Source organism: Polyodon spathula, chromosome 2 (assembly GCF_017654505.1).
Source record: "Polyodon spathula isolate WHYD16114869_AA chromosome 2, ASM1765450v1, whole genome shotgun sequence".
Taxonomy (NCBI): Eukaryota; Metazoa; Chordata; class Actinopteri; order Acipenseriformes; family Polyodontidae; genus Polyodon; species Polyodon spathula.
In genome coordinates this window covers 44,902,009-44,929,865 of record NC_054535.1, presented here as the reverse complement: position 1 = coordinate 44,929,865, position 27,857 = coordinate 44,902,009, and the positions used below count along the sequence as shown (strand labels likewise).

The 27,857-nt window shown below is 37.2% G+C and overlaps 1 protein-coding gene across 2 annotated transcripts in view; it reads right to left on the bottom strand.

The window, feature by feature from the left end:
- The window catches only part of inpp4b (inositol polyphosphate-4-phosphatase type II B), a 214,984-nt gene extending 188,195 nt beyond the window's left edge, over positions 1–26,789 (bottom strand). Inside the window, exons 1-2 of one of the 2 annotated variants that reach the window (XM_041223071.1) lie at positions 26,631–26,789; positions 21,503–21,547 (exon numbers count right to left, since the gene is read on the bottom strand). In XM_041223071.1, the coding sequence (XP_041079005.1) occupies positions 21,503–21,547; positions 26,631–26,688 (103 nt within the window). In that variant the 5' untranslated portion in view covers positions 26,689–26,789. The remainder of the gene's footprint in view (positions 1–21,502; positions 21,548–26,630) is intronic. The other variant, XM_041223078.1, reaches the window with a different exon arrangement.
- Positions 26,790–27,857: the final 1,068 nt, after the last annotated feature.

Genomic DNA, 27,857 nt, shown 5'->3' with positions numbered 1-27,857 from the left:
TCACAACATATATAAATCTATTTATATCTCTCAAGGTGTGCCGCAGCAGAGAAAAGGTTGGGAACCACTGCCCTAAAGCAGCGGTTGTCAAACTTCGCTGCATTGCGACCCCCTTCTAGCAATAAAAAGGACTGCGCAACCCCATTGCCCTGTGTTGTCGCAGAATAGTTAGTATTGATAAGTAAAACTAGGCAATATCAACAAAACTAATGTATAGCCATTGGTTATTCTTAATTCACAATGCAGTCACAAATCTAATAACAAATGGACAAACCTATTTCTTAAACTAAAACTGTTTTTTTTTAAATTGCACAGGTATTCGTACCCACAGTTTGAGAACCGCTAGCCTAGCGAAAGTCTTCAAGAGATTAAGAGACTGTAATCTGATGCTCAATGCAACTAAGTGTGAATATAATCAAAAGACTGGATTTCTTTGGATATGTGTTTTTAGAACAAGGTGTTTCAGCAGACCTCAAGAAGATTGCAGACCTTAAACAAGAAGGCCTCTTAAGGCCATTTCGGTTTAACACCAGTTTCTTAAAAGTCATTTGTATTGCCACAGTGTCAAGGATGATGCTTATGAAGTTTGGAGTTAGTCAAGTAAACCATTTGTCAACTGACTCAGTTTTAAATTTCAGACGTAAACATACACCTGGCGGCCATCCTTTTTTATAAAACATAACCCTTTTGACATATTTGTATTCCATTGTTACTGGGACATTAACTACCATGTTTGGAGTTTGTTGGACAAACGGTGTTCAAATAGCAGCAGTTTGCTGTTAAGGGCGTGTTTCGATAAGATTTGTGGCAGCCATTTTGACATTAAAATTTATCGCAGAAACTTCTGCTTCACAAACTTGATGCTAGTTTGGATGCTAACGATATATGACGAGTGTCAGATCAATCGCTCCACCGGTTCCCAAGAAGATTTCGCAAGTTTTAAAAAGAAAATGCGTCAAACAGCCATTTTTGTTTCCGGTCAACACAATTTTTAAAAGTCAGTGTATTGATAGAGTATCAGGGAAGATGCTTGTGAAGTTTGGAGTTAGTCAAGTAAATCTTGTCAACTGACGCAGGTTTAAATTTCAAATGTAAACGTATAAGTGGCGGCCATCTTTTTTTATAAAACATCACAATTTTTACATATTTGTATCCCATTGTTACTGGGATGATAACTACCAAGTTTGGAGTTTGTTGGACAAACGGTTTTCAAACAGCAGCAGTTTGTTGTTAGGGGCGCACGTCGATAAGATTTGTGGCAGCCATTTTGACATTAAAATGTATCATAGCAACTTCTGCTTCACAAACTTGATGCAGGTTTGGATGCTGATGATATATGCCAAGTTTCAGATCAATCGCTTCACCGTTTCCCAAGAAGAAGATTTCGAAAAGTTTTATCGGAAAATGTATCACGGCGCAAACTGCAAGTACGCAGAAGCAAATTTTTTTCAGCAGCTGACAGCCAATATATCCAGCTTGTTACCTGCCAAGTCAGAACCTGATCAGTCACACGGCTTCCAACAAATTGACGAACCTATTTCTTAAACTAAAATTGTTTTTTAAATTGCACAGGTATTCGTACCCACAGTTTGAGAACCGCTAGCCTAGTGGAAGTTTTCAAGAGAATAAGAGACTGTACTCTGATGATCAATGCAACTAAGTGTGAATATAATCAAAATACTGGATTTCTTTGGATATGTGTTTTTAAAACAAGGTGTTTCAGCAGACCCCAAGAAGATTGCAGACCGTAAACAAACCAAAAAATCGCAAAACTCCTCTGAGGTAAAAGGTTTTCTTGGATTAGTTATTATTATACACATTTTACCCCTGACCTAGCTATATTGACATAGTCTCTGAGAGAGCTTATAAAAAAAGATCAGCCATGATCCATGTCTGAATGACATCAACAAGCATTCAACAGATTAAAGAGCAATCTGACAGGTGACACAGTGATGGCCTACTATGATCCATTGAAGAGAACAGAACTGCTTGTGAGTGCCGGTCCAGTTGGGTTGTTAACTCAAAGGTCCCAAGATTGTCTCCTGTCGAACAGAGATACTCCCAGACTGAAAGCAAAGCCCCTATTAGCAGAGCAGAAGTATGGGGATGGGTCTTCATTTTCATCTCTGTCTTTTTTCCTGAACCTTACAAAATCACACAGATCAACGGCACCATGGTAACTGCTCGTTGTGTACAACACACTGTGACAAGAAATGTTTCATATTTCAAGCAACTTCGTGCAGTAAGTTCAGTACTATTGATGCCCCTGGAGGTGATGACAACGACAATGACCTGTGGCAATGTTGCCCCACCCTTAGGGTGTAGTGTGTTAATGTTGATGTATAGTCATTGGTACACGGGATGTAATATGGGTTATGAGCAAAATGTATATTTGCATTTAGGCACGGGGATTACACAGCACTTCACGTGCAGCTAAAATGTAATAATATGTGAGCACGGGGAATTGCACTTATTAATTCACATGCAGTTGTACTGAGACTCCAATTGAATGATTGATTAGCAATCGAGTCTCAGTACAGCTGTATAAAAGCAGCATGTTTTCACTCACTAGGGGTTGTGTGTTCGGTGAGTGGAGAACGGGTGTGGAGAGGAGAGTAAAATGAAGGTAAAAGAAAGTAAATAGAACTACTGTTTTGACTCACCCTGTTTGTTTGTTTGTCTATTAGTCCACTGTCTTGTTTAGCGTTGTTCGTTTTGTTTACCTCTTTATTTTGGCCGCAAGTGGCGTGTCCTGTTTTGGTGTGCTGTTTTTCTGTTTAAATCTTTTATTTTGCACTCAGCTTCACCAAACTCAACATCTCTGTCTATTCTGTGTTGGTTCCTGGTTCTGGTCTGACGTCACCCACTACAGCCGTCTTTGTGACACGACCCTACAGGACAGGATGTTATGCAACAGATTTAACCTCACTGATGATGATGCAACTCCTTGATATCCCCGACGCATAAGAATAAACACCTTATTCTGACATAAGCCTGCTGCATGCAAGTATAAAAATAACAAAGAAAAAATAATACAAATAATATCAATAAATAAATAAAGTCTTTGTTTGTTTTTTCAGGTCGAAAAAGTCCCTTGGGTCGACATTGTCAATACCTAAGATAGTTAAGATAGCTGTGATTTTCATAAGAACATAAGAAAGGTTACAAACGAAAGGAGGCCATTCGGCCCATCTTGCTCGTTTGGTTGTTAGTAGCTTATTGATCCCAAAATCTCATCAAGCAGCTTCTTGAAGGATCCTAGGGTGTCAGCTTCAACAACATTACTGGGGAGTTGATTCCAGACCCTCACAATTCTCTGTGTAAAAAAGTGTCTCCTATTTTTTGTTCTGAATGCCCCTTTGTCTAATCTTCATTTGTGACCCCTGGTCCTTGTTTCTTTTTTCAGGCTGAAAAAGTCCCTTGGGTTGACACTGTCAATACCTTTTAGAATTTTGAATGCTTGAATCCGATTGCCATGTAGTCTTCTTTGTTCAAGACTGAATAGATTAAATTCTTTTATCTGTCTGCATATGATAAGCCTTTTAAACCAGGAATAATTCTGGTCGCTCTTCTTTGCACTCTTTCTAGAGCAACAATATTATTTTGTAGCGAGGTGACCAGAACTGAACACAATATTCTAGACGAGATCTTACTAATGCATTGTAAAGTTTTAACATTACTTCCCTTGATTTAAATTCAACACTTTTCACTATATATCTGTGCATTTAGTTGGCCTTTCTTCAATTTCAGTATCTCCAATGTGGTATTTATAATGGACATTTTTATTGCCTGCGTGCAGTACCTTACACTTTTCCATATATAATGAAATTTGCCATGTGCCTGCCCAGTTCTGAATCTTGTCTAGCTCATTTTGAATGTCCTTTGGTGCTGCAACAGTGTTTGCCAGTTCTCCTATTTTTGTGTCGCCTGCAAATTTAACCAGTTTGCTTACTCTACCAGAATCTAAGTCGTTAATGTAGATTAGGAAGAGCAGAGGACCTAATACTGAGCCCTGTGGTACTCCACTTTTTATCTCGCTCCATTTTGAGGTTTCTCCGCTAATCAGTACTTTCTGTTTTCTACATGTTAACCACTCCCTAATCCATGTGCATGCATTTCCTTGAATCTCTTCTGCGTTCAGTTTGAGAATTAATCTTTTATGCAGGACTTTGTCAAAAGCTTTCTGGAAATCTAAATAAACCATGTCATATGATTTGCAATTATCCTTTGTCTCCCAGGATACCGTTACCATATAGGTAATTCTCCATTTTGGATTGTATTATAGTTTCCGTATGTTTACATATAATAGAAGTCAGGCTTATTGGTCTGTAGTTACCTGGATACATTTACTGTTCGATGCAGATACAACGCTTGTTATAAAATTCTAGCTGTTGACAAAATAACCTTTAAAAACTAGGATTAAAATGTCTTAATAAACTCAGGGATGAAAATAAGACTCCTTTTGCATAGCAGTTTCATCCATTCCAAGGTTTTATGTGCTTGATTAGCCCCAGTGTCTAGGTAACAAGCTCAGGTGTGTTTTATTAAGCTCACAGAAAAAAAAAAAAAAAAAAAAAAAAAAAAAATGGATCAAACTGCTAGCAATGGGAGCCTTTTTTCCATCCCTGTAAAATGTGACTGCTATTAAATCTACATCCAAGGTTGAAAAACTATATAAATCAGTATTACAGTTCACTTTCATCAACAACGTAATGAGTAACTGTAACTAGCTGATTGGAATGTCAAAAAGAACATTAATTCAAGGAAAAGAAATGGAAAGATTTTAACAGTGAGTCTGTGCTTTGAGATTTGAGATAGCAGAGATGTTTTTTTAAGTATACAATAGGCCCTAATCACAACACTAAGAACTGATTTTGGGAATGTATTTTTTAAACTCATATTATTCCCAACAGTAGTTAAAGTATACTTTGATTTGACAGTCAGATCTGCAATTGTAAAACACAAAGTTTATAATGCGTGCAACAGTTACAATGCAATGAGAACGTAACATATAAAGTGGTGATAGTGTTTCAAGGCAGCACTATGTACAAGAGGAGTCTTCTTCCACGTTAAACCACATTTTGTATTGTGTAATTGTAATTGTAATTGTGTATCAACCTTCCCACCGTCCACATGAGCTGATGGAGAGTGCAAATTAATATATGATCACAGAGACAAATTTTGGTTGCCCCTGGCAACACACAGCTCTCAGATTTGAGCCCTGACCATGCCATGCTTCAATTTCTATCCCAGGATAAAGATAAAGCAGTAGGAATGGCAGCAATTGTGCTAATTCATACACGCTCCTCCTTACTGGTATGTTTGAAAAAAGAAGAAGTTGTCTACAAACATAGTACATTATTCAATAACTGATCACAGTAAAATTATGAATACATCAAAACCTTTGGTAGAACCTTCAATCCAATTTCCATCAAAACCCCAAGTGACTGATAGCGTAAACACCTTGTATCACAACTTTGGCAAGAGTAATCCTGGGAAATAAAGTTTTGAATTCAGAAGACTTTCCCATCTTTCTTTTAAATACAAAACAAAAACTCTGGTCGTAGTCACCCATCTTCACTACCAAACAATTTTCATCAAGTTCCAGTTCAGTAATTATTCTTAACATCACAAACATCATATCTTCTCATTACCACAAAATCACCTGTCATTCTCCTGGTTCTGTTCTGCAGTATGAGGAATTTCTGAGGCATAGTGTATATTACCAATCACAGTCAACCTTAGGAATGCAATAAATGACGTTTCTCTCTCAGAAGTAACAAATAACAGCTGCACAAAATACAAAGTGTGAAAATCTACACTGACAGGCATGTGATTTCTGCTTTGATCAGAAAACAAAATTGCAATTTGACTGTCAGTCTGTCAAATTGAGCCACAATGTGGTTCTACTTTGATATAACAAAACTCACTACAAAAGCAGAAATTACAGACTTACTGTAACAATCAAAGTGGTCCCCACAAATATTTTTAAATAAAAACTACAAGATAACTGACCGTGGTGACTGTTAGGTGTCCGATGCCAATACAAGGTCAGTTATCAAACAAGTAACGACTGCTGCATAGAATAATAATGCTATTATGTTCCGTGTTAAAAGACATTTCTTAAATGTGTTTATTGGGTGGTATTTTTTTTTTTTATCTGGATCACTTAAGGCTGTTTCATACTTCAGTCTTTGACATCATTTCTGGTCGAAGTCGCGGGTCACTGACACTGTGTGACAGTTTGGAATTAAGTCATCCACACTTGTGACGTGAGCCTTTTCTCATGCGTCTGCAACCTGAAATCGCATGGGGTCAGATGATGTTGAAAAATGGTAACATGTACTGCATGGTCATACGCGGGTAACCATCATTAAAGAACATAGAGATGCCCGAGTAGTAGAAACAGTGTTGTCGTGTATTATTCGGGAAAAAATTAGAAAAGCACTGACGAGAATATAAAGCCTGTGGCCACACTCTGCTGGGAGTTGACAGTATGTGCAGTGTGACTGCAAGCCTTTATGCAAGTATCACTGCATCAGTGTGTATTTTTGCGTTGAAGCAATGGTCCCAACCTGTTTAAAAGGTCGTCAAACCTTTCACCTGTCATTCTAAAAATGTCTTACCTGCATCTCTCTAATTAACGTTCAAAATTCTCCTTTTCGGAATCTCTGTTGGTTGAGAGGATGGGTGTACCAACAACGTCACTTTGATTAATTTAAACCTCTATAAGGGGTACAAACTCAGAACATCTCCTAAAATGTCATTTTTTCCAATTACACGAATGCAGCCTGTATTTTGAAATATGAATGACAGCTATGCAGTCAAAAGGGCTGCGACACATTGCGTCCTTCTTACAGCAAATAGTGAAGCTGCACATCTTTTATAGCTGTTTGCACCTGACATATCGTATTAATCTGCGACAGAAGTATGAATCAGCTCTTAGGCTGATTGTAATTATGTCTGCGTTTGAAGCGTTCAATATTCAAGTGTCCTATTAGATACAGAGGGCATATACAAGTGGAATAATGACCGCTGTACCTGGAACCTGATTGGTTGTGACAATTTGGAATGTTTATGATTAGGGCTTCTGTCTTCAGTTTCTATAAATTTCATTTTTCGGTGCTTTTGCTTTTTATATACTGTATGAAATTATTGGTTTTCGGTTACTTTCCAAAATTCACCAATTTGCAATTCTGTTTCAAATTGCATGAGCATGTAAACACTCCCTATTCAACTGTAACATTATATAGATTTAAATCTCATGAGCAAAGAAACAATCTTTTGTTTCTACAGTAAAAATAATTTCATAGGCTGCACTAGTGTAAAAGTCGCTTCCCCCTTTTTGAGACTTTACAAATTCGTTATATTAATTACAATTTTAAAGGAAAGAATTAAATAGTGCTGCTTGCATCAATTAAAAAAGCAAAAAACAAAAAAACAAACTAAACAGTGCACCATCTAATAACCAGTAAACAAAACGACCTTTGTGTTGCATACAGTGCAGAACAATTGCATTAAACTTACAGCTGTATAATAACACATTAATTTTGTCTTCTTAATCAGAAACACAAACATACTTTGCAAGTGTATCATTGAGTTGCACTGACATGAAGAACAAGTTACAGTATGTATTAAAGTAATTGAAAGTACTCCATTCAAACAAAATGTTTCCTACATCGGGCCATAAACACTTTCCTCCTGTGTAAGCTCATTTTTCTTTTGCTATATTTTTAAATGTGTCTTTGTTTCATCTCCAGTCACGCACTGTTTTTTAATTAATTCCACTCTCTAACCATTGCGATTGCTATGCCTTTCGGCAAAGCCAACAAAGCGCAATTTTAAACCTGTTGTGTAGCTTTTTCGTTTGTTGTCCTACTTTGTCCTGTCTCAAAGACACCTGCATGATAATATTTCATTGCAGTACAGTTATAATGAACACAAGACTTCATAAGTTTACTCAGCTTTCTGACCAACAGCTGATGCCAGGGGCGTGTTTTTTCTGTCTGACTGTTGACAATCAATGGCTCAGGAGGGTGGGAATAAGGAAATTCATCAAGAAGGACAGCTATTGTGTTAACAGTGAAGCAGTATAGCTGTGATGTTATCATATTCCGATGATTGATAACTTTAACCACTATTGTTTTGTTCTCCATGTACACGCGTCTGGGTTGAGGGAGGTCAGTCAAGAGTCTGAAAGCTTGCGTTTAACATTCAAAATGAATAATGGTATTGAGATAACAAATTAAAACTTTTAATTAACATTATCAGATTGTTGACAGTTAAGTTTGTGTGAGCCATAACCATGGCTGTAGTAATCCCATTGTTATATTAGTGTTTGTGGCACTGGTACAGTAGTTTAATAGACACATCAGCGCATATGTCAGAGCAGTGTATTAGTCACCCAACCCCCTTTTTTGGGCCCCCAAAACATGCTTAGAAAATCGACTTATACAAAGCTTTTTACGGTAATTGTAATCTCGTTTTAAATCTCGCCAGAGTATATGATACACTGATTTCATAAAAAGTTTAGAATTTGCTGCCACTCAGTAGTTGGGGTGGGTTTAAAGCATTCAGAACAAATAAATGCGAGTTAAAAGTCAGGAAGGAGGGACATTGCCCAACTGCATTGAAAGTTTTTTTTTTTTTTTTTTTTTTTTAAGGTTATTTTATTTCTTTAATTCACAGGGAAAGAGGTCAAGTCAATGTGAATTTAATAATCATTTCCAGTGTTTTCCAGGTGTTTATTAGATTTTTTTTTTTTTTTGTATCGGAGGTGATTTATCGTTTTTTACTGTTAAAAACAAAAATCAGAAGCCCTATTTATGATATACAATAATCCACTCAAACAGTTTACGCAGTGCTTATAAAGAGAATAAAGTTTCATCCAAAACATTCAATCATGACGATGTATTAATATGAATATGAAACGTTTCGCCTCAAAGTCTTCTTTAACTTGTGTGCTTCACTCACTTGTATTTGTCAATCAAATCTGTTGCTATAACAGAACTGGTTTAAATTATTCATGATTTGTGACCTGAATTAGCTGGCTGATTATTTGCTATTGTACACTTCTGACTACATGCAGAAACTTAAGCGCAGTGCTATCCTGAAAAGCGCAGCCTCTATCTGCATCATGATCATTCTGCTCTTGCTGGCTACTGTTCCCATGACAACGACCAATGCAGAAAGGACACTCTTCATTCGACCCAGCACTTTGTTAAATATCATTGTACTGAAATTCCACTCAATATTGGATTATATAATATAGATATATATTATATATATATATATATATATATATATATATATATATATACGGGGAAAAATATTTTTTTTAGGAAAATAAAAAAAAAAAAAATGACTGTGTACATGTAAGATCTTTCTTGTATTTGCAAATATATGGCGCTATCTCAAAGAAGTGTAGCGTCAAACAGTATACGTACATAACAGTATAGTATATTACACATACATTTACCACAATCATACCCTTTAAATAACAGATTTCAATTACAATATAATATAAAATTTATATATGTTTTGGTGTGGCCTCAGCCCATAGAGACTGAATGTGGAAGAGAATTTTAAAAAGTGGACAATCGGTTTGCACCTGTAATCTCCCGTCTCGGCCATTTATTCTGCTTTTCTTAAAAAGAAGAAAAAGAAAAGCGAAGGAGACCCTGTGTCGCCACCAGCGGTAATATATATATATATATATATACTATTATATATTATATATTCTGTATATTTGTCTATAATTAGGGTTGGGCAACAATAATCGATATTTTGATATGATATTGATGATAATTTCCATATCGCAATATCGTGTCGTCGGGATAAATTTTTTAGTGAACGTGCACTCGCAGAGACTTTTTTTTTTTTTGTTTATTCTAATGCTGCAAAAAATACAAACTCGGTATAATCAAGTTTATTTAATATTAATATATATCAAATCCTATACATACCAATCATGGTTAGTCTCGTAGGCAAACACCACACACTAAAGTATTATTTAACCATTTTATTCCATTGATTGGCATTTTCATTTTCTAAGAACCGGATTAACAAATGCATTTCAAATATTCAATAGCTATAAATCAAGAAAAACAACAAATCCACAACCTGTACCCTATCTCCTATGCTCTACTCAAGTGTCTTCACTCGTTTCCTCTCCTTGCCAGTCCCTTACCAGAAACGGTATCATATTTTTTAAAAAGTGCGTGCATCGTTCTTCCGCACAGAACTCTAGATTTGACACACGAAACAAACTCAGTCAGAGGAATCGAAAATCACTTGTACGTGCGTGTTTTGGTTTGTTCAAGAGGAGTGCGTTCCGCATCCATAAAACGAGAAGAGGCATTGGTACGTCAGTCGTCTAAATAAAAATAAGGATGAAGTAGGAGAGTTTACTTCAGTGGTAACAGAAATGCATATTCTAGATGAAGAAAATCATTTTCACCGTTTCAGAATGTCTGCCAATAGATTTGACAATGACTAACAATAAATAAATAAACAACTTAAAATCAAACTTGTTAACAGTAAAACCAATTTTGGAAACACATGTTTCAAGCTTTACTGTTATGTCATAAAATGTATTGCATTATTACTTTTGACTCCCTGTTACGATTACTGACTGATTAATACTGGGATGATTATTATAATAGCGCGTGCAGCAATCGTGTGAGGACATCGAGAAATGACACTGGCTGTTCTGGGATGTTTGTGTTGTTACGTGTTGTGTTATTTTATTAGTGATTTAGTTGTGTATTTTAATTGTTTATAATTTTTCATTTGCTTTTATGTCTGCTGTGCCTTTTCATTTGCCATTTGTCCTCTCCATATCCTTATTTTTCTTTTTCTAGTTTCTCCTTATAGAATTATCTGATGATCGATCGTATTTCCTTCTGTAAATGTTACTTTATTTTATGTTATTTTCTGTTTTTGTCCAGGGAATGCAAATGAAAATTAGCTCATAGCTAAATCTGGGTGCAATGCATCTTATGACATGTCATGAATGTTAAAAATAAATAAGTAAATAAATAAAATGTTGTCTGTCAAATAAATACATAAATAAAACAGAATACAAACTAAATAAATATCTATCTATTGTAATACAGCAGGGAAGGGGTTAAGTTTTCTCTGCCCAAAAAACATGTGAGATTGCACGTTTGGTGTATGGGTGTTAATTGCTTCATTATTAGTTATCCCCTGCACCTGGTGTTAATTGTAAATTGGAGCCAGGTGCAAGGTATTTAAAGAGAGCAGCTAGTCTGTGCAGGGCTGTAGTGTGGCGAGCCTGGTTGTGAGTGTGTGTAACTGTCAAGAGGTATTGTGAATAAACCTGTGTGTGTTTGGTTTTGTGAGTTTTAAAACAGGTAAACAGCCTAGCTGTTCTGTATTATATTCAGGGTACTGTGTGTTCAGAGAAGAGCTAGGTGTTTTGTTTGTGTCTATTAAAAGTGCACGCAAGCGCTACAAACTGCCATTTACATCTGATGGGGCTATGTTTTTAAAGGGGCAACGAACCGTGGGAGTTGCAGTTCTTTCAAACTATAACGTAATTCTGTTTTTATACCTTTGTGGCTGTTATAAAATTATCCGCAATACTTCATGATATTATTTCTTTTTTTATATTGAACTTTATTTTTGCAATTGTGTGTACCTAAACTTAAGTTTGCAAATGTGTGTAATCTGTGTGAATTGGTAATACTGTCAAACCCTGCCTATAACACAACACCTTTGGTCTTCCAGTTTAAATGTGAAAGTGTAATTTATATATTATATACACACAGTTGTAGGCATGTTAACATACTACAATGGAATTTTCAAATTTCTAGACATTTCTCAAACAAATAATTATAGGAAACATCTTTTGCAGCAAAAGCTTTGCTTTTGTGGATGAGGAAAAAAGTTACAAGAAATAGATGTTTACAATTGTTGTTATTTACTTCAGTAATTTCTTTTTGCAAAAATGTTAATTCAAAAGTATTCCTACCCTGACAAGGAAAATTAAGTTAGTTGAGACATCTTTAGCAATAACAACTTCTTTAAAACAATTAGGATACTAGTCAATGAGCTTTTGGCATGATTCTTTAGTGATCCGTGACCATTCTTCAATGCAAAATTGTTCCAGTTCATTCAGATTCCGAGGACTGTGCACAACCTTCCACTCATACCAAAGATTCTCAATCAGATTGAGGTTGGGACTCTGACTAGGCAACGTCCAGTTGCGCTTTAAACCAAGTTTTGTAGCGGAGGGTTTCGGATGATTGGCCAGTATCTTTTTTGGTATGCTATGGAATCCATTTTACCATGTATTGGAACTAAATTAGAGGGAAAACAGCCCCATAGAAGGATACTACCACTTCCATGCTTGACCGTAGGTATGGTATTTTTGTATGCTTCACTGGACTTTCTCCAAATGTAACAAATCAGCATGACCAAATAAGTAGATTTTTGTTTCATCACTCCACAAAACCTTTGACCAGAACTCCCATCATTTAAATGCCATTTTGCAAACTTTAAGCGATTTGTCGTTGTGACGTTCTCTCAAGACTGGCTTTTCCTGGGCGTGCGACCATTGAGACCTTCTTCATGCAATATTTGCCCTCTGGTTGAAATGGAAACCCCAGTCTCACTTGCAGCCAATGCACTTTGAATATCTTCGGCAGTCAATCTCAGATTGTTATTAACCTTCAATTCTTCTGCTTGCTCTTGGTGAAATAACCTTTTTTCTTCCAGACAGAGGGAGTATTGAGACAACAGCAGGAGTCTTGGTACTTCTTGATAATAAACAATAGTTGGAATTGACACATACTCAAATGGCTGGAAGTCTTGTATCCTTTTCCAGCTTTATGACAATAAAACATTCTTCTGATAGTTCTTTATTTTTTCCCATATTTACTTATTGATAATGACAGCACTCATCCTATGCCTAACCCTTTTATACTCTAAGAATATTCATCTACAATCCTGGCATTTTCTATACTTTTCTAGAATTAGGTTATGCATTATCATATTGAAATTCTAGCACATTGTAGACAATACTATCATAGCGTTAAAGGGTATGAATAGTTTTGAATTAATTTTTTGAGTTTTGCTAAATAGTTGTAGACATCTTTCTTGTAACTTTTTTCCTCATCCACAAAAGTAAAACTTTTGCTACAAAAGATTTTTTCTATAATTATGAGAAATGTTTAGAAATTTCCTTTGGGGTTATGTAAGCACTTGAGTACAACTGTATATACTAAATTACATCTATGACCTAATAATGGAATATAATGGTATTATAACAGTGCAAACAGCATTGTGATAACCAATAAATTCCAAAGACAACAAGTGCATGATCATACTTAGTGAAGTAACATTACTTAAATATTTCTGCCTTTTTATTTAGTGATAAAAAAATGTAAAGCTTGGTGGACTACCAATTTTATCAAGTTAATTATTTTCTGTTCATTAATATTTAACTTACACATTTTATTTGTTAATTGCAATACATAACTCATCACCCTGGTCACCAGGCACATTTCAATCCGTGTCCCCCTGTTTGAACTCAGATAGCCAGCTCAGCTCATATTTCACTGTTTTCCTACTTTCATCAGCACCCCCCCCCCCCTCATTTTTTCTAAGTTTTCACATTTATCACACATGAATTTTCCAATTCCAAGACTTTTACAACCTTACCAACTGTATTTGCAATTTCAGAGGTATTGCACATTTTGGTGTCTTTTTTTAAGTCATACAGATGTCTGTACTTCCTTACTTCCATATGTTTTTCATACAAATAGTCAGACATGTCTTCTGGACAAAATAGAACTAAACGTGTGGCGCCTCATGTAAAAAATTAGAAAAACCATCAACTTCTTCCATTTAATGCACGTGCCTAGGTCGCTTGCCTCGTACAATTCAACAGGCACACCAATTATATTTTGATTCTTCCACAAGGAGGTTGCGCATTGCACATAGCACACCCTGAAAAGTACCATGTGCCCTGGACTATGAATAGCCCTTAAGTAACAGGGTTGTCTATTTTAAATGGATACTCACTTAAAAACAAACAAAAAACATAAACAGGAAAATTGGCTTAAATAATTTTACATATGTTAGTCGTAGGATTTGGTCAATGACTGACAAATAACCATTTTGTGATCTAAGCATTGACAAATTATCAAAGAACTAAATGAATGGTCATTTCAGTCTTTAGTCAAATTTATTTCGCTATCCTCCCAAATACCTTAACACGACCCCCTTGCAAATGAGGCCACGGTCTCAATGGGTTAACATCCTGCATAAATAATAAACACATAAATTAATTCATGATGTGCATCTTATCAATATAATTGACTGCTTTTATGTTTGCTAGTTTTGTTGTCAATTCAATGCTTGTCGTTTGTTTATTCCTTAAGGATATTATCTTCAAGTATTGCTCATCCTTCTAGGCAGTTTGTTGGGTCATCCAGCCCTGGGTTTTTCAATTACAAATCTGTTTCTCTGTACTTGTTGATGATGCTTCAGATACCACATGTTGAAAATCAAATGATGCAAGCTATTTCACTCAGTGTTTTTTCTTTATGTGAGTCAAGGTTGTTATAATAGTTGAAAACACTTGTGGAGGCTTTGAGGAAATTGTTGATGCTCATAATGCATCAGAGTAGAAAAATGTAACATGTCTAAGACTTTTGCACAATATATATATATATATATATATATATATATATATCCCCCCCCATCATTCAGAATGTGTTTTGCCTGACTAGACATACTGCTGTTCAAATTTTAAAAAGCAGGTGGAACATTTATGGTTCCACATTATGTGGTACTTGCCACAAGGTACCAAGCAATATTTGCATGCTGCATTAAGCACTATTGAGGTATGCGCATGTGTCAGCGGTTCACTGCATTTTGTCCATGTGATTACTTAGTATTTTTAATGTATTTTTAAAACGTGAATTTTTGGTTTTCAAAATGAGATGTACTTTTAAAAAACCCAAAACACATAATGCAAAATTAAGCATAACACAATACTTAACTTTGAGGTGCCGTGAGTCAGCATTTATATGCAGAGCAGATTCAATTACTTCTGGATTGGCTAGCCTGTGCAGTGAAGTACATAAATATTTAGGTTTTTGAGGTGGCTGATGATGGCATGGAATAGTGAAACAGTATAACAAGACCTTGTTTTTCTCCATGGATATTGTAAAGCAAAGCACCACTAAGTTAAAGTATGTTATTGTTTTTAATATTTAGACATCTGTTAATGTCTGTTTCATATTGCAATTGTGTTATTATATTTTTCTGTTTTGGAAGACTTTGATATTATCTAATCGGAATATGTGCACAATATTGATATACAGTTTTCATATTGTTACCCACCCCTAATAATAATAAATGCAATAGTGACTTAAACTGGAATGGTCCCAGCTTCCCTGTCAAACACAGGCAGAGCATTCCAAAATTTCTCTAAGAAAAAGCCATCGCCTCCCGGGTTGGTTTTGTTGACTATAAGAATAACCAGCAACTCTGCATCCTGTGATCTCAGTGAGATTCAAAATGACAATTATACATTAGTAGTTTTCCTAATCTTATTCTCAAATGATAGATCAAATTTTTCACTTCTAGTTTTAGTTCTGATGAGATGCTGCTAAGGTCTAACTTATGTAAATGGATATTATTTAGTTGATGCTATGGACCTACAAGCATGACCTCCGTTGCATCAGAATTCAACATTAAGAAGCTGCGACATCCATCACTTGATGTCAACAAGATAAGCAGCTAATAGCACCCCAGTATATGGACTGCCTGGATCCAAAGACAAACATAGCTGAGTGTCATCTGCATAACAATGGAATTTCACTCCATGCCTGCAGATAATGTCACCTAATGGCAGCAGAGTAAACAGCAGTGAAAACAACAAAAGGACCTAAGAGAGCCCTGCAACGGGAGCAGAGTACCCTGCACTGGATGGCCCGACAGTTCATTCCCAGGATTCGGTTGAAGTCGGCCATCTAGAAAGTGTGCATTAAATGACCCGGAAGGTTAACAGTGTGGCATCCACTGATTGAAGGAGTGGCTGTGTTCATTAACCAAGCGGTCATGGTTGGTTGTCTGAATATAAAGGAGATGTAGTGATGTCATCTGTTCCTTATTATGGATACGCTGAAACCGGAAGGACTTGTGTTTTGATTATATAGAACCATGAGTGTTTTGTCCGTCTTTCTAAAACTGTTCATTGTTTGTTATTGGATTAGACTGCTAACACGATTCGAAGCTGTTGCTTAGGGCCAGCAATAAAAGCGGACAACACTGCACATGGTATTACGGATAACTTGTACTTCACCACAAGCACTACAGCACTCACTTTGGACTTGTGACCGTGTTTGTGTTGTGTGTATGTACTGGATTATTGTTATTATTTACGGGATTGCAACATATTATCCACTGCGCAATACGCATAGGATTATTCTAAATTAATACATAGCTGACTGTCTCTTATGGTGTGCAGACTTTCGATAAATAAACCAATATCCTTTCCCACCAAAAGTGAATTTCTCATTTGAGCCAAGATCCGTTTTACATTAAGTTAAATAAGATGAGTCAGATCCCAATAAAAACTCTGGGTTCCTTTATGTCTTCTTTAATTCCATTCCAATTCATATTAATTTTGTTTTACTGTGGTTTGAAACAATATTTCTCACCAATCATTTATTTTTCTAACTTGATTTACTTCCCAAACAAAATCTCAAATCATTGAAGAACATTTCTTTTAGCAAATTTCCGTACATATTGTTTTTAATAGTCAAACAGAATTTGGGCAAGTTATGTTGCCAGTGGCTTATATCATTATGCCACTGCTACAGAGCAGCTGTTTTACAACAAGGTTATTATTTTGCTTTGCTGCAAAAGAGTCTTCTGATGTCTCGAGAGCATTTGCACATCATAAAAAATATTGTTACACGTTTGCTTTCCTTACCCTCATTCCAAACAGTGAAATGATTTGCATGCTTAAGAAAGACCCCTTAATAAAACAAGGGCACAGTCTGAGTAGTGCAGTGTCACATTTCAAAGCAAGCATATACAACATGAGCCCTGAAGCATCAGTATGCTGCACCATAACTTAAGCCACCAAGCTAGACTTTAACCTTGGCACGGTCTAAGCTAGCGTGCTGCAGTTAAAGTCTAAAAAAATACCCTAAAATTACAGATAGTCCCAATTGCTCTAACAAGATAATGATTTGACAGCTGTGGAGACCTGTGACATGATGACAGAAGATACTGGCGTTCAAGACTCTGAGACAGGGAATTTTAGCAAATTGAGGTGGGTTTATTTTAATAAACCAAAACATAAAACACGGCAAAATAAAAGGGCACAGTGGCCAAAACAGATTTAAACAAAACTCAGTCAGGAAGGTAGCAAACATACAACCACCAGCAATTCAGTGCTTCTCTTTTGTTCTCTCTCACATGCTGTAGCATGGCTGGCTTTATATTGCCAGCTGGGACAATTAAATAATTAATGATATAATCTCCCAATTTGGTGATTGGGGTCATGTGTTTAATTGGCAGTCATTTCGGCTCTGGGCTGTAGCTCCACTCTAGAGCCAGAATGGTCGCCAATCACGTGACCCATTCCCTTAAAGGGGCAGGACAACTTTGCCCTGCCACAGGACATAAAAGTCTTTTGTGTAAATCAACCACCCATGAACTCTAGAAGATGTCCAAACAACTCCAGATATGTCATCAACTAATGATAGTTGATTGACATCTTCCAGCAATATAAAGCTTGTTCAATCTGAGCATATTTTGGAGTAAATGGACAGAAGCTTTTGTTGCTCAACACTATACTGTTCGCGATACACAATGCATATACAGATATTGCAAGGCAATTTCCCCACTGAATTCACTAGTCTAAACCCTATTGGCCATTTCACCTGGAACTGCACAGAAGAGAACGGTCATATGTGAAGCTTGAATTGCTTCATTATTTCAGCAAATACTGCAAGAAAGCTATATTAATAAAAAAAAATTCACTGTACAATAAACACAGATGGTACATACATGATTTTGAATGAATCCTGTATTTATAATACCAATGCCAGCAAGGAAATGAGACAACCATCCCAGTCTGCTACACTGCTCGGATTAATCACTGGTTTACGTAAAACGGGGAGCTAGCATGCTTGTTTGTGTAAGATTTCTGTTTATATCTTGTGCAGGACCCTTATTCCACCCTTCTTAAAAACACTTGCCAATTACTTTTTTTTTTTTAAGATTTTCTTTAATTATGCTTGGGGGTCAAACTAATAAGGACAGGCTTTCATCGTGATTAAACAGAAATAGCCACAGCCAACATATATAAAGAGTGTGTAAGCTCTTGATACTCAAGAGGCTGACAAATGGGCAAAAACATCTGCAGCTTTAATCTGGGAGAAAATTACAGCTCAAATTACAAGATGAAGAGTAATTTAGATCTGTTTACTAATGCAGTTCACAGAAATTTGTGTCCCAAAATTTCAGATAAACAAACACATCAAAGCAATTGTCTAAGAATTTCAATATTTTGTTGATGTTTTTACCTTGACGTGATGATTTAAATCTGTCAAGTTTGTGACTCTTAGTGTTCATGAAGAAGCTGTAGGGTTTGAAACAACACATTACTTTCCCTAGTTCCCTGCTCTGTTAGATTTTTCTTAGATTTCAGGAATATGTATACAATTGGGCTTGTTTTTATATATTTATTAACATATCCCTGGTCATAAATCACTTTTGGCCAGTTAAAGTAGAAAGCAAGGAAAAGTAATGCTTTGTGTTTTAAACCCTACAGCCTGTTGAGTAACACTAAGAAATTGCCTGCAGTGTTGTAGCTGCAGAGATGATACAAGGTTTCAGAAAGTGGGTTAGGATTCTCCAGATGGGTGTCTGTGTTCCTGAAGCTGTAAAACCAATTTACTCCCACAAAATCATAAGGGTTTTATAGATGAAACTAACTAAAATTAAACAAGCAAACTCTGTGTTGAAGTTCTAAACACAATTAGCAAAAGCATTCTGTTTTGTGGCAATTGCAGCAAACGTTCACTGTACAATAATATAAATTGTTGCAATTGTCATTTTGGATTTCACCAGCATTTTGTTTTTCATTACTGTAGCCATTGTCCATGTACTGTAGCTAGTGCATATTTCACACTATGCAACCTTAGTTAAAGTAGTCTGTCAGTAGGGCAGGGATAGGGCACTAAACTGTGAAAAACTAAACAAATGCAATCCATCACTGTTTTCCTTCAAAGAAAAAGTTCCACTTGATGTACTTTGCATATTCCCCAGCAGTAAAGCATGCACATACAGCTATGGGCAAACATTCTGCATCAACTAGAATTTTAGTATTGAGAATAAAAAAAAATAAAAAAAACAAACACTCTATATGAACACAATTTAGATCTTTTATTTATCATGTAATCAAAAAGAAACTACAAAATGATATTGCAAAAGTCTGATGGAAGCCATTGTAGTAGTAGAGTATTTAATGTTAGATTTCAAAAATGTCAGTTTTCAGTTTTTTCATTAAGTACCGTAAAAAACAGTGTACAAGATGTACTGGTGTATAAGTAGTAAAAATACCTAGAAAATAGACTTATACTAAGGTTTTTACACTATACTTCTTAATGTTGCCCCTTTTTATGATGCAGCAGGATAGTGTTGCAAACAATACAATATAGGCAGGGCATTTGCCTTCACTATACGCAATCCAAACACACATCAACACACAGGACAAAACTCATTAAACTCCCTTCACAAACAGGATTTCTGCTCCCCTTTATACAGATGGCCACTCCCCAATTAGCACTACCTAATTGGGTAATGGCCACACCTGTGATTGTTGGCATGGACAAAAATTAACCCCACCCCTGCCAACTTTACATTCCCACACACATTTACACAAGCAAGACTTTTGCTCTGCCACAAGCATCCCCACCAGCCACCTACCCCATTGAATCACCAACCCTCTCCCATCTTGGCTGGGTTAGCGGGTGGGCTAGAGGTGGTACCGTCACCACCTTCTTCGGCCAAAGTGGTCTTCTGAAAGGGGGCTTTTGTAAGGAGGCACCATTTAACCCCCCATGATTACTCCTAGGCTTTTGTAAGGAGGTTCCCATTTAACCCTCTTTCTACCCCCTAATCCAGAGTAATTTTTCCCCCTTTCGGGAGGGTAGCCCAAACGCTGGTAACGGCACTCGACTTGGACATGGACGTGCAGCTGGCTTTTGCTGTGCTCCCCTGCGCAGCAGTTGTAGCAGCTGCTAGGGTTGGCTCGTTGGTTGCCCTGCTGACTGGTGCTCGTGGAAGCGCCTCTTCTGGCTCTGGCGATGACAGCGGCCCCTCCCTCTTTTGCACTGGTGACAGCAGCAGCCCCTCCCCTTCAGACTCTGGAGGTGACAGTGGCTCCTCCCCCATTGGCACTGCAGATGGCAGCAGCTCCTTCCACTTTCCTCTGCTCACCTCTGGGAACGGTCACACCTTCCCTTCTTCCTCTCTCAGGCATTCGGGTAGGTAACTCCTTCTCCTGATATTGGAGGGGGCGACATACCACCAAGTACCCAAACTACCCCGCAGGTGAGACACTAACCCTCTGCCCTCGAGGTAGATGAGGAAGGCATCTAGTCAGCCGTCCCATGGGGCTTGGAAGGCAGAGGGAGCCGTCTTGTCGGTTGGGCGGCTGGGGTTGAACCTTGCTTTTTTCCTCAGCAGGGCCTCAGAATGAACTGCTGCTTGCCTTTGTCCCCCCCCCCCCCCCCCCCAAGAAAAAAAACATTTTCAGGGGGTTGGGAGCTTTGTTCCTTCACCAGGGTATGATGCAGCAATGTCTTCTCCCTTTTAGACAGCAGTGGTTACTCCCTCTCTAGCAGTGGAGACCGCAGTGGCTGTTGGGTGACCACGCAAAACCAATCTGTTGCATCCCCAACCGCTCCCTTTCCATAGGCCACCATAAAGCTTGGGTCTTCATATGGGCACTCCACAGTATGGCCCTGCCACACCTTCAAAGAACTATGTCCCAGAACTATGTCTCTATTTTTTTCCTTATTTTTAGTTGTAGCCCTTGGTACAAATTATGTATTTGTTGGTTTTTAATATGGGTAAAGTGGTTATTTCAGTAATACAAACACTGTTGTTTGTTTGGTTGGTTGGGCTTTCTTTGGGATAAACAAGAAAATGAATAACCTTAAAAATAAATTAACCATATTCAGCAAATTCCAACCCTGATAATCTGAGCTGCCCTATAATACAAGCGACACAATCACAATAAAACTGAATTTTAATATTATGAGAAGACATGCAAATGTACAGAGAGAACAGGTCACCATTTAAAGTTATTACTGTTTTTGTTTAAATATAAAAGTTGGAAGACTATCAAAAAACATTAAAATAAAGACTAGACAGTGCATTTTTAGTATGGTACAGATTATTCATTGCAGGTCGTAATCTGAATCCAAAAACACACAGTACTTACCAAGACTGAACTCTAACCTTGGTGGGTTTGGAATCATCACTGCACCTGCAGAATAATACAAAGGCTCGAAATATTTATTCAGTACATTTTTATTGTTTCAGTTCTTTTTTATTAAGGAGGTCCCAAAAAACTAAAAACTATGAGAAAGCATTTGTAGAAGATGTTTATACTAGTAGGCTGTAACCAAAATAATAATAACAGACCTGTCTGTTCAACCATCTTTGTCTGTTTTCCCCCAGTGCCTCGGGAATGCAATATCCCAGATATCAGTATGCACCACTCATTACTGTAGCAAAGGTGCACAGATTGCAATATGTCTTTTTAAAGTGACCTGCATGCTTGTAAAGATTATCTTGCTGATGTATGAATAAAATGTGGCAAGTGAGGTGCATGGCTGCACTGATCTTTCTGCCCAGTTTTAAGCAGCTCTCATTAAAGACCTTTAAGTACATTGGACACAGACAGATCTATATCCATTTTAGAAATAGAAGGGATACAGTATTTATAACTAACATTAACCAAGCCCATCAGTAGATATTAAAACATATTATGTAGATGTGCCTGAAGGGCCCAGGTGCCATATTGTACAGTATGTTTAATCCACATCTAGGAATAACAGTGAACGTCAGATTAACCACCAGTTGCCTGTGAATTGAATTATGTATGCAGAGGTGTGGCACTATTTTCCTAGGCTTAAAATAAACAACTAGCTCTCTGGGATTTGGAAATCTGAACTGCTAGTTTAATCCACTGGTGTAACTCACCTAGACAAGGAATTCCTAAATGGTACCGTGCAATTGTTAAATACCAACATAACCAAATGGCCAGGAATTCAAAATGAACAGATAGCTCTGGGCTGAGACTAGGCTGGGTTTGGATTATTTCTAATGGGTCAAAAAATACCCTAGCATTTAAAGCATTTATTTATTTATTTATTTATTTATTTTTAAGAATTTTGAAAGGACACTAGTGTTAGCACCCACTTTATATCATAAATTACCATACAGGCATAATTAGCGATATAAAAGCAGGTCATGATATAAACTAAGTTTCATGTTTGCCTAGGACAGCACATGAGTGTGAGAAAAAAAAGAAAGAAAACTAAGTGAATTAAAGAGCAGTGTTTTATACTGTACATTTATCGTTCTTTACATTTAAGCAAATGCATATAGTTCACTACAGGACAAATGTTTTGTATCATTAACTGGAACAAAAGTTTGCGTCATTATTTAAAATAATCAGACAGAGCTATCAGTTAAACGTTTTCAATTGGTACGTGTTTTTTTGTGAATAAATTAGCGATGTTGGTGTTTTGTAACTGAACTGTATCCCGTTAAGACCACTCGTGAAGCATTTGACAGGCTGCACAAAATGTCCGTTTCTCAGCCAAGATGAGTATAGGTTGTTAGTTGGGTTGGAAATTAATTAAATCACGTGGTTACTTAAAGCCAGCCACGCAGAATTTGACAGGCTGCACAAAACGTGACAATAAGCAGGTTTGTGAGATGATATTGAGAGGTGATAATACAAGTTAATCTGTAACTGGTTTTCAGTTCAGAAAGAATGGCTTAAATACATGGTGGAGAAAAAAATGGATGAGTGGGAAGAGAAATAAAAGCCCATTTAAAGAATGTGAAAAGTTGGATGAACATGAAATTCCCTCAAACACCAAGTTATTCTGCAAACGGATTAAAAAAAACCTCCTTACTCTTTCACATTGAATCACTAATACACTGTATCAATATGCTTCTTCACTTTACCTGATCATAAGGGCAAACAGACTGCTTTTCAACCGTTAAGTTGAAGTTCTTTTTTAAACTGTAAAACTGCAGATGTTTTTACATGATCACACAGGATGCAGGACAAATTTATCCCATACAATTTATTAGCAGTTAAAATTAAAGCAGGGGTTTTCAAGTGGGGGGTACGCGTATCCCTGGGGGTACACCGGACGACTTAGAAATTAACAAATAAAAATGAAAAGTAAAAGAGAATAATCTTGAATATACAGAATACAGTGCCTATAGAAAGCCTACACCCCCTTTCAAAATGTTCATTTTGTTGCCATATAGCCAGGAATTAAAATGCATTATTTTATTTTTTTCATTTATCTACACATCCTACCCCACAACTTCCAAGTGAAAAAAATATTCTAGAAATTTGGAGAAGATTCATTAAAAATAAAAACTGAAATAGCTTGGTTGGGGAAGTGTCCATCCCCCTTCTAATGGCAATCCTAAATTAGTTCAGGTGTAACCAATCACCTTCAAAATCACACCAAGTTACGTGGGCTCCATCTGTGTTAAATTGTAGTGATTCACATGATTGCAGGATTTCAGGATAAATTCAACAGTTCCTGTAGGTTCCTGCTGGGTAGTGCATTTCAAAGCAAAGACTCAACCGTGAGCACCAAGGCACTTTCAAAAGAACACCGGGACAAATTTGTTGAAAAAGGCACAGATCAGAGGATGGGTATAAAAAAAATATATATCAAAAGGCCAAATATATATGAATAGCCCAACATGAATCCCATTTGAAGTATGCTAAAAAACTCAGAAGATTCTGTAGCCATATGATAAGTTTTGTGGTTTAACGAAACTAAAATGGAACGTTTTAGCCTAAATGCAAAGTGTTATGTTTGGTGCAAACCCAACACAGCGCATCACTCATAGAACACCATCCCTACTGTGAAGCACGGTGGTGGCAGCATCATGTTATGGGGATGTTTCTCATCAGCACAGACTGGGGCACTTGTCAGGATAGAAGGGAAAATGAATGGAGCAAAGTACAGAGAAGTCCTTGAGGAAAACTTGCTGCCTTCTGCAAGAAAGCTGAAACTGGGACAGAAGTTCTCCTTTCACCATGACAACAACCCAAAGCACACAGCCAAAGCTACACTGGAGTGGCTAAGGAACAAAACGGAAAAGGTTCTCGAGTTGCCCAGTCAGAGCCCCTCCCTAAATCCAATTGAAAACTTGACTTGAAGATTGCTGTCAATCAATACTCCAAGGAACTTGACAGAGCTTGAACAGTTTTGTAAAAAAAGAATGGTCAAATATTGCCAAATCTAGGTGTGCAAAGTTGGTAGAGACCTATCCCAACAGACTCACAGCTGTAATTGCTGTGAAAGGTGCTTCCACCCTGTATTAACTCAGAGGGGTGGAGACTTATCCAATTATGATCTTTCAATTTGTATTTAATATAGAATTTTTTTTCTCAATAAAAACTTTTTTTCCCCTTAACAGCGTAGAGTACGACATGTGGATAAGTGGAAAAAAAAAATTCAATTAAAATGCATGAAATTCAGGCACCGACAACAAACGTGAAAAAAGTTCAAGGGGGTGTAGACTTTCTATAGGCACTCTATCACGTCCGTCCTTACACATGCTTGATTTCGATTGAGTGGACAGGATTTCCATTAGGGTGGGTGAAGCAGGTGTCTGGCGATTGTGCCTGTGGAGAGTTCTCTGTGCTGCTCATGTATAATAGAATACTAATTATTATTAATATTATTTAGTCATTTAGCAGACGCTTTTATCCAAATTGACTTGAGACTTATGGGTGAACCTCCTGGTAACAACCCTCTTTAACCATCAGACCACCAGGGAAACGCAATCTTTCTGCATTTAAGCAACACAATATAAATAATGGTAAATATAATTATTAATCATAATACATACTTTGATGGCGTTTGTTTTATTTATTAGGCACGGCTGCATTTTAGTAACAGCAATAGCGGCTGGTTGAATTTGTTTGAAAAACAAAGGAAGAAAACAAGAGTTGACAGAAAGTGCAAAGCAACAGAAAGATATACCAAATCCCCTTAGATAATTTTCATGTTGGCCTTAATAAAAACATTTATCATTGTTAGTAGGTATTATAATTTTATCTTGGTTAATGTTTTTGATATTGTAAACATTTTAAATGGCACACAAGTATGCAGAGATGGGCAAATGGTAATGTGAAAAACATTTCCAGTGCACACTATTTTGTATTATTTATATTAACTTTGCTGAATAGAAAGTGAATACAACTGTTTCCAAATAGATTACCAGATTAGTTTAGTTCTGTGCATCCAAATACTTGTAGTTAAGAATTAAGTCTGCTGTTTGTTATTCTGTCCTAAACCAACAGTTTGTCACCCAAACTGCTGGGACATAAATTATTTATTAAATAAACAGGGAGGAAAAGAAATGTGTTAATCAGATTGACCATTTTGTTGCAGCTGTTGTGTCATTCAGAAAAGTGAAAATTCTAAAGAGGTACTTGAGCTGAAACCTCCAGGGAGAAGGGATACAGTTTCAAAATAAGGTTGAAAACCCCTGCTTTAAAACATAACTGAGATACCACAACCGAAAACAAACTGGCTCCATAAACCAATGGTCCTGACTAGAAGATTACAGACCTTCATGTCAGTGATTGTTTCTTCAAATATGACTGTTTGCAGAATTTGCAGGGGTATTCAGCAAGGTAATGGTTGTTTAAATAATCTTCATTATTATTTAAATTTTTGCTCTAAATCATACTAATGCCAAATCGGCACTACTACACAGGAGATCCTAATCTCAGACTAGTACAGATCATTATGTTTTAAATGAAAAAGCAGTATTGAAACACCGTGTATGTAGTTTGAAATGCTAATGCACTCCATAGGAAAAGTGAAGGGAGTAACCATCATTTTTGGAATAGAAGAAAAGCTTTGCTTTAGTGGAAAATAACATTACTTTGGAATATAAATCAAAGCTCTGAAAGCTTAGGAGCCACAATGAATCGAGAAATGTTTTAAATGCAATTCATTTATTTTCATAAAAGATCCAATCAATTTTCATCCCCAGTGGGGAAAAAGCCTATTAACAAGAAATGGAGTTGGACAGCCAATTGAAATCCAACCTTCATGCATACTCTGAAAAATAACTTAGGTTGTAAAAGGTTGTAGCCCATTGTCTTTCAAAAAACCTTGAACCTTTTCTCCAAGAGGTTTGCAGTATAAATTCAGCTTTTACAATCAAATACATTTTAGTTGATACTCGTGTTTAAAGAATGTAGCTAGTGCTCCCAAGTCTAACAACAGAGTTAAATCAGAAACACCATAAAAAAGGGAAAAGGAAGCAAAGTCAAAGGCACTCACCTGCCTGCTGTGCTTCGCCTCCCAGGCTGTCTGTCGACTCACTTCCCTTAATCTCCATGATCAGCTGCAGAAGGTAATTTAATTCTTTTTTGCAAGGCTTCCCAGTTTGCCTCCGAGTGCCGCAATCCAGTATTTGCAGTCCGATTTAGTGAAGATCTGTCTTTCCGCTCTCAAACTCTGCATAAAGAAAGCATTGAGACACCTTCAGAACCCCAGATACAGTGTGAGACAGAGAGAACAAGGAGAGAAAAAAATAAAACAGGAAAGTTAGGAGAGAACTGATGCTATGTATAATACAAACCCTTATTCATCCATCTTCTAATACTCTGGAATCAAACCCCTGTTGCTTCACATTCAGTGTGCCACTTAGTCCAGGCAGTCTAGCAGTTTCCCCAGAGCAACTCACAATACAAACCTAGGTGGCAGAATTATCTAACTAAGAAGCACTTCCTTGTTGCACAGCAGGTAGCTACCGAAGCTACTGGGGCTGAAGTAGCCGATACACTTAGCAGCACAACCAGCAGCAGCAGAGAGCATTCCGGCAAACGGGACCAGAGGGATTTAGCGAGGTCAGTGTGTCCATCATTTCTTTTATAAGAACTGTCCTTTGTACAGAGCCTCCCATCCATCCTTGCTAGCACACTGCTCATCAGTATCTGGAGACAATGCAGCATGACAACTCCATGAGGCATCAACAGGTTGTAGAGGGAAAGCTACAGAGTTCATTACTACCAACAGAGCCAGTTACTGCTCCACTACACAAATGCCTAATTGCTTAAATGGGGGGGGGGGGGGGGGGGGGGGTGTCATGAATTTTATTAAGATTCTGACCCTTTCTCGCTCGTACTTGAATAAGGCAGGAGACACGTAACTTTATTATAATGCCAAGTAGTGAGGAAGGGGTGGTGGGGGGGGGGGGGGGGGGGGGGGGGGGGGGGGGGGGGGGGGGGGGGGTTTGACAATTAAATTCCGGTAAAAACAGCCTTAATTCTTATGTGTTCTAGGCAAGGTTCATTCATGAGTGCTTATTCAGTCTGAAAATTACGGGATTATACAGGTCGATAAAGAACCTTTGACAATTATATCCGGGACTTTAAAGCAAAAAAGTCCTCGCAGCTTAGCTTGCAGAAACTGTTAATAGCCCTGAACCTTTCTTTTTTTCTATTTATATCTGCTTATAAAACAGCTCAGTGGGATGACTGTTAGTAGAAATACCTGTTAATGAGC